General features: G+C 45.7%; 1 protein-coding gene across 1 annotated transcript in view; it reads left to right on the top strand.

Annotated features, from left to right (window-relative positions):
- The window catches only part of LOC104294937 (tetratricopeptide repeat protein 30A-like), a 72,014-nt gene extending 70,253 nt beyond the window's left edge, over nt 1–1,761 (top strand). Inside the window, exon 12 of the mRNA XM_009894630.1 lies at nt 1–1,761. Within this exon, the coding sequence (XP_009892932.1) occupies nt 1–1,592 (1,592 nt within the window). The 3' untranslated portion in view covers nt 1,593–1,761.
- Nucleotides 1,762–8,579: the final 6,818 nt, after the last annotated feature.

The raw sequence follows: 8,579 nt of genomic DNA on the forward strand, positions 1-8,579 counted from the left end.
TCGCCACTGCTGCAGAGGGTGGCCCTGGAGCAGCTGAGGACCCCTCAGAACGGGCTGATGCCGAGATCAACCTGGGCTGCCTGCTGTACCGGCAGGGGCGGCATGAAGAGGCCAGCAGCAAGTTTGCCAGTGCCATGCAAGTGTTGGGTTACTGCCCTGAGCTGTCCTACAACATGGCACTGTGCTGCTACGCAGCCAAGCAGTACGCCCCTGCCCTCAAGCATATCTCCGATATCATAGAGCGTGGCATCCACCAGCACCCAGAGCTCAGTGTGGGCATGACCACTGAAGGCATTGATGTCCGCAGTGTAGGCAACACTCTGCTTCTGCACCGCACGGCCCTGGTGGAGGCCTTCAACCTCAAGGCAGCCATTGAGTACCAGCTGCACAACCTGAAAGCGGCCCAGGAGGCGCTCACGGATATGCCGCCGAGGGCTGAAGAGGAGTTGGATCCAGTCACGCTGCACAACCAAGCGCTAATGAACATGGACAGCCAGCCTACCGAAGGGTTTGAGAAACTGCAGTTTCTTCTGCTGCAGAACCCCTGTCCACCAGAAACTTTTGGAAACTTGCTACTCCTCTACTGCAAGCATCAGTACTACGACCTGGCAGCTGATGTGCTGGCAGAGAATGCCCATCTGACCTACAAACTGCTCACACCTTACTTGTACAACTTCTTGGATGCCATTATTACTTGTCAAACTGCCCCTGAGGAGGCTTTCCACAAGCTAGATGATTCAGCAGGGACACTGACCGAGCAGCTGAGAAAACTCACAAAGCAGGTACAGGAAGCTAGGCAAAATTGGGATGATGAAGCTGTAAAAAAGGCAGTTAATGAGTATGATGAGACTCTGGATAAATATGTACCTGTCTTGATGGCCCAGGCAAAGATCTACTGGGACATGAAGAACTACACAATGGTAGAAAAGATTTTCCGCAAATCGGTGGAGTTCTGTAACGAACATGAAGTGTGGAAGCTCAATGTGGCTCACGTGCTCTTCATGCAGGATAGCAAGTATAAAGAAGCCATTAGCTTTTATGAGCCAATAGTTAAAAAGCACTATGACAACATTCTCCATGTCAGTGCCATTGTGTTAGCTAACCTCTGTGTTTCCTACATCCTGACAAGCCAGAATGAAGATGCAGAGGAACTGATGAGGAAGATCGAGAAGGGAGAAGAGCAGCTGTCCTATGACAATCCTGAAAAAAATATCTACCATCTTTGCATAGTCAATCTAGTCATTGGTACCCTCTACTGTGTGAAGGGAAACTATGACTTCGGTATTTCAAGGGTCATTAAAAGCCTGGAGCCATATAACAAAAAACTGAGCACTGATACATGGTATTATGCCAAACGGTGTTTCCTGTCCTTGCTGGAGAACATGTCCAAGCATATGATCATGCTCCGTGACAGCGTTATTCAAGAGTGCATTCAGTTTCTGAAGCAGTGTGAGCTGTATGGAAGAAACATCCCAGCTGTCATTGAGCAACCCCTTGAAGAGAAGAGGATGCACAGTGGGAAAAATACAGTTACCTATGAAGCCAGGCTTCTGAGAGCACTGATGTATAAGATCATTGGGTGGACTGCATAAGTGGCAGTCCTGGACAGTAGAAATGAGAACTTTGTGTCTGTTCTTCTCTTATGTTTGCGAGGTGATGCTCACCCTGGTAGTCCATGGTAATATGGGTTTTTCTTGATTGCTTACCTTTAAAGATTTTGTCCTGTATTTTAACAGCATCCAGTGGAAAATAGAATAATTGCATGAAATTAATCAGCACCAAATAACTAGGGGCATTCTCAGTAATCTGTCACGTTAAATATGCCTTCGGATGTGTTGACCAAGAACTTAATTACAAAAATACCGTAGAGTTTTTACCTATAAAATATTTTGTCCTTCTGAAATTTTGACCAGGTTTCTATGTATTGGTTGGCAGTTGAAAATAATCTGTTATCTATCTCTTCTAGCGCAGAAATCAAAGAAACAGAGTTGGTTTAATTCTCTAACCTGTGCCTGTGTGTGAAATGTTTTTTTTCTTCTGCTTTTCCCAAGGTATTTTTAATATGTTACAGACCATGTTGATAGTATATTTAAACACAAAAAATGGCTTTACAATAGAAAATCTGTCCTGCAGAAATTAACATTGTCTTTTGCTAACTCAGTAATAATGCACAAGTATTCTGGCAAATTGTATACCTAATACACGGAGCAGGAATATCTTCCAAGAAGGCTATATTAGGACAGTACTTCAGTTTAGGTCTACCCTTGCAGTAAAGTTCATTATGACTGGACGTAATTGGCTTCAGAGACACTGCTCAGTGCTGCCCCTCGGCTTCTGCGACCCCCAGAGTCCCTGTGCCTGCGCCATCGAGCAGCAGCTGTTGGCCCGCAGACCTGTTTGGTAGCAAGTGCTTACTTAATAACACAGTCCTCCATTTGCAGCCTGGCCTGTCCCTTTAATACAAATACCATTCTTAGAATATACCAGTCTCTGGTAAGAGACCTTGTGAATGTGAAATCATATTATTTTCCATATTTCTCAAAAAGCATGTAATTTCCATTTCACGTGAGGCTTACAGCTTCTACCCTTAGATGGAAGAAATCCACTTCTTAATTTCCTCCTTGTGTTAGTGTTCCTGCATCTCTTAACACCTCTCTGAAACCCTGTTTATTTGCTTAATGCCTTTACTTGGCATCTCCATCGCACTGGCATCAGAAAGTGTATTTTCTCAATAGTCTTCCCATTCATTTTCAACCATATTACGTGTTTCACAGTGAAGTGAGACCAAAATACCTTTCAGTGTTTTTATGCAGTCTGGTTCTGTGCCCCAGTGCCCCATGGCTACTCTCCTTTTTGTGTATTCTGCCTTCTGAGGCAATGCATGACCTGAAGTTTTTTAAATAAGGGTCTAAAATCCGCAGCTTTAACGCATTTGCTTACCTTTAATCCTGGCTCCTTGAAGAGCTGTCACGGGGGAATTTTGGAATCAGGCTGCATGTCCCTCAAAGTCCAGTTGCTATGCTGTAGTTTACATAGAAAGAAAGAGGACAGCATTTTTGAAAGTTGCTCTATTATAAAGCAGTAGAATACTTAAGAATACTCTCCTTCCAGAGAGTTAGTGTATATGGTGTCTGAACAGGCCTGCAACCATTTCAACATACAGAAAGTCAACTCTTCTTATCTACTGGGAGAGAAACCTGTCAGGGCTGAGCATGTCCTCTGTAGCTAAAGAAAACAGCTGTGGGTTGGTTAATGTTACAGTTTACCCAAAACTTCCTATAACAGTAAAGTAAAATCAAATTTAACAGTGTCAAGAATGGGAAAATGTTCTAGAGAGGCTAAAGAGCAGGCAGGAGATGCAGCAATGTGTTCTAGAGAGGCCTTCGTAGCTCATTACTAGTTCATAAAGCCCCCGAGTATGGTGATATTAAATACTTCCCACAAGTGCTTCCCCACAAGGAGGAGACCCGTGATTTCAAATTTTGTTCACCTCCATGAAACACAGCAGCAGGCTGTAAAGTATGTTTCTAATTTACAGTGAAATTGTATTATATATTATGCAGCATAAACAGCATGACCTTTAAAAAAAAAGTTTTTAAAAGTCACGCCACATAATGGCATCTGAAGTGCAGTAATGGGCACTGACTTAGGAACATCAGCCCTTTATTTAATATTCATTGTGCGTATTCTGTAAAAGTCAGTAGACATTTGAAAAAAAAAAAAAATCACTTTGCAGATTTGTGCCTGTGCAAATGTTGAATGCCCTCTAATGGAGAGCAATTTAGAGACCTTTCCATGGCTGACTGTTTGGTGATGTTCACATGCTCTAGTGGTTTCCATAGAACTGGTGCATGACTTTCATTAGGGCGCTGCTGCCAGGATTAGCCACACTAAGCGCTTCATCTCTTTCTCGCCTTCTGTGGCCACACAGGGGTTCAGTACGAATAAGACGAGGTGACAGGATCGGCCAGATCTGGCATGTGGTCCCTGATCCCACCAGCTTCCACGGAAGGCACAGGGCCCTCTGCTGCAAGGCAGGGAGGGAGAATAGCCATGCTCCCCATGCAAAAGAAAAATCCCCGTAAAAGGTCATGGAGTTGTGCAAGATGTGGCTGTTCTAGAAGATACTGCTAGAGGGCAGTCAGCATGTCAGGAATTTGCTTCATCCTGATAGAACAGATCAGGTGGACAAAAAACCACTGGAGAATCCTGGGGAAAATGTCAATAGCAGCATTTTCTCTGTGCTTCCCTTTTCCTCCTCTGTTTTTACCTGCTTTTCCTCCCAGAGTACGCTGCACACCCAGACAACCCAAGGTTTCTGAGCAGGTTGGGTGATACTGAACACCATCAGCAAAGCAGAGAGGCCTCTGCTGCTGAAAGGAGAGGGGGAAGCAGCTGAGACACAACAGGAGGAGACCCGAGACAGGCACTTCCTCTTCTGCTGCATCACCTGATGCTTCTGCGTGGAGTCACCTCCCCATCCCAGCAGTATTTTCCACCCTGTCCACCACAGGCTCTTCCTCAGCAACAGCCACCCAACCTACCCATGGCGGGGGCAGATGCCCCAGCCCCCGTTTTGTCCTAGAGATCTGCCAGCCCCTCCTGTGCCCGGAGGGATCGAACGGGTCCTGGGGTCATGTGGCTGTCATCTTTTGCAGTGTAAGTGTGTCGCTTCCTCCAGGGGCAAGCATGCATTTATAGCATCTCCAACTGCAAAGCACTTTGGTCATGAAAAATATATAAATGTTACAACCAGTTTTATTACCATCTTTATACCGCATTTAATGTTACCACTATGTGACTCACACACAAAATACATTTTTAAAGGAAAGCGCATACATTTTTATTTAGAGAAAAGGGAGGACACCAAATAATGGTTTATGCTCCTTAGAAGTATAGTAAAATCCACCTAAATTAACGCTCTAAGCCAGCACAGTTCTTCTTTTGTCCACAACCAAAAATCACTGTTTTCATTTAAAAAGAGTGCAAACAGAAAACACTACCCAGAAACGGCTGACCATACTCCCGGGGAGCTGCAGGGGGCAAACAGCTGCAGATAAGCATGGATTCCTAAGCAAGAACCTCTGCTTTTTTTGCCAGAACCAAGGAGAAAGAAGCCCTCAGCCCTCTGTTATAGCATCAGTACCCGAAAGATGAGCAGCACAAGATGCCTCCCATGAACAACACCACTGTGCCAAGGCCAATCTCCAGAATTTTATTTGAACTAACAGCCTTCTTTGCACCTTGGCCTTACAGTGCATCTTCTGAATTGTTCTTGTCCTCAAACCTTACAAAACCCGTGTTGCAGGTGACAAGCTGTATTGTACGGCAGTAGGCAGCTCTTTTTTTCCCAATTACCCTTGCAGTAATTACAGTGCACGTTGCACGAGCAAAGGCCTCGAACTGCCATTCTGCCAGCAGCCAGCCTGTGCTGGCGGGTGGAACAGAGGAGGTATGAAGGGCCTGAGATATGATTTACTTCATGCTCCACCTTGAATCCCCTTGGTGCTCAAATCTCTGTAGTTAATCAAACATCTGCTGACACTACCCACAGAGCAGAGGTAGCGGATGCCAGGGACACTCATGATCAACTCTGCAGTCAGAGCTGACCAAAGACTTTCACTAATCAAGGGGTGACTGACTTTATCGTAAGACAGATGTAAAAGATGAGACAAAAGAGTCTTCCTCTTGTACAATTTTGGGAGGAACGTGATTACAGTCTTCCTTGGGGAGGTTGGGGGTGTTTCTACTGGGGAAGCCACCCCCATGAGAAGATGGACGAGGAGAGGAATGTTATTTCTCTCAAAATGGTGAAGTTACATACAAGAATAAAAACTGATTTAGGCAGCCTGTTCCACAATATCTTATTTACAACATCCTATTTTAGATGCTTGAGTTCAAAACTTCCACACATCCACATTGGCTTTAGCCTCCAGCAAAGGCAGCAGAGTCTGGCCCTGACTAATGGTTTGCAGATTCGGGGCACCGATGTGATAACGTTGGCTGTGTGGGCTGAAAGATAAGCACTGAAAGATCCATCTTCTCCTCTCCCCCAGGCTTCTCTTTTATCTCCCTTTGGCCTTTCAGCAAATAAAACCTCCTCTAAATTTTAGGGCTCTGCTAAATCCTGTTGTCATCTTAAGGAGTGGGTATGCCTGGGTCAACACGCATCTTTTTCACATCATGACATGTAGTTCATACAGAAGAAAGATAAACACATGAACACCACCTGGTTTACCAAGAACTAGTCCACAAAACACGTTTCCTGCAAAAACCTCTTTTAGCGCAAAAAGCTGAGAGAGGATGGTAAAACACCACCTCCTTTCAGAAGCACAGCAAGGGGCGTCTCTAGGCGTTCCTTGCACATCCACCACATTTAAACGGTGGCCTGCAGTAGAGGAGACTTCAGCAAGGTGCAGCCCGTGCCTGCTGAAGCTCTAGTGCACAGCGCCAGGGCGCACAGCGCTGATGCTTGTGTGGTGTGCACCTTTGTCGGGGCCTGCACGAGGTGCCACACCAGCTTTCACGAACCGCAGGCTGGCCTTTCTGAGAAGGCACATTTGGCTTTGTCACTCTGCGCTGGTGTGGGGACACAGACAATGAAGGTCAGTAGCAGCAGAAAGGAACCTGGCTTGTGTCCTAGGGGGTGGCGGGGAGGATTTACACATGTGGAAATGGTGAAAAGCAAGTTACTGTTAAAATCCTCCCAGCTTCAATAGATTTGCTGCTAATCAGTAATATAAGGACATCCAAGTGTGTGTATGATCTGAAAGACACTGCAGAGAAATATTGAGATGTAACTGATACAACAAAAGCTGTTTTGCAGTCCTCTGCACCTTATTTGGACAGTATGACCTACCCATGGCTCGCCAAGAAACATTTTCTAAATAAAGAGGCTTTCAGTCCTGACAAACTTTTAGGCTTTACTTTCAGCAAAACAACTCTTTTTTTTTTGGCTGGCACTTTTCCATTAAGTAGAAAAATTGAGACATTTGATCTCATTTTCCAAAGAACCTCTTGATTAGCATCATTTTCCTAGACCTTTCCTGAATTTAAACTAATAAAGCCCGCTTGTACAGCAGACCTTGCCAAATCCAATAGCTTCAGTCCAGAATGTTGCTATTTTGGGGCTTCTTCCCCTAAATTCAGTATAGTTTATAGCCCAAACTGAAGCCCAGGGAAACCAATAAAAAAATTCCCATTGACTTCAATGAGCTTTAAATTGTCACCTTAGAAAATATCCATTTTCACAGACTGCTATTTCAAGTCATCCAAGAGCAGCTTCTTGAAAGTACTGAAATGCTACAATGCCAGTCAAATTCAGTGACAAAAAACCTTGTTTCCACCCACTTCAAATGCTGCTTAGAAAACAGCTAACCCCATGTTTTCCATGGTGCAACTGCTGCACATTAAGAAAATATCGCTGTTGTACAACAAGAGGAAAAAGTCTGCAGAAGATCCTGATCCTCCACCTGGACCAAGCCGGGGACAGCCTTCACCAGCAGCCCATGCAGCCTGCCGTGGCTCTGAGTGCGGGGCTGAGGCCTCCCATCCATGTAGTGTAGGATTACCCCTACAGTGCAGCCCCAGCCCTGGGAGACACCCACATCCCAGTGGCCACCCCACCGGGAACTGCTTGGAGAGGGAAATTGAAAACACAAGTGCCAGATTTTCTTCTGGAATGTGGGAATCATCACTCAGCACTGCAAACTTTTAAACTTCCCGAGGTGAATTTATACACTGGCTGTGGACGGTCTGAGCTTCTCTGTGATGCTTTTGTCCTCTGCTGCACACAGTCATTCCCTTCTCTGAGTTTCAGCCTTTCTTGCTGCTTACCTTCTCCTTTCCCCCCAACTCTGCCTCTAGGACCATTGCCATCCTGTGTCACAAGCAGGGAACAGGTTGACTAACAGCTTTTTATGAGTCGGTTTTATTTTATAGCCCTCTTTCCCGTGGGAGAGGGCAGAAAGAGTTGGCTAACACTCAGATCCTGTTGGGTTGAACTGTTTTCTAACAGCCGTCTTCCAAATTAAAATTAACACAGCTCGGATTTTTCTTAACTGCATTTCTCTGGTGCCTCACAGAGCTCTTTGTGTCCTCCTCCACTGATTCACGGCCGCTCAAACAGACGGCAAACAGAAACGCAAGAGCTCTGACATGGCGTATCCGATTTTCTTGCTCTGTCAATAGTATTTATCACTGCAGCTCCCATGCGGAGCGGGAGGGTCTGCTTCTCCATCAGAGCTGAGGGACAGGGGTTTCAGAGCGCATGCAAATCCTTCACTCTTCCCCTGCAGAGCAGGTCAACGCACACCGCATTTTTAAAACAAAAAAACCAGCCACATCTTCTGATGGCTGTCACCCGAGCGCTACTTCAGCCATTGCGATAGCACAGAGATAGCCACCGCACCGATATTATCCCCGCAACTGTCCGTAGGTGCGAGGCAGGTGTGGAGACAGCTCCATTAGGAAATACTGCCTGATTTATCAGGGCGGCATTATTCTTTCCCTGGCAGCACATGCCTTTGTGTAACCTTCAGGGAGATGGCTGGGCGGCTGCTGCCGTGCTCCAGCCGGGC

This window comes from Charadrius vociferus, unplaced genomic scaffold (assembly GCF_000708025.1).
Source record: "Charadrius vociferus isolate BGI_N301 unplaced genomic scaffold, ASM70802v2 scaffold161, whole genome shotgun sequence".
Taxonomy (NCBI): Eukaryota; Metazoa; Chordata; class Aves; order Charadriiformes; family Charadriidae; genus Charadrius; species Charadrius vociferus.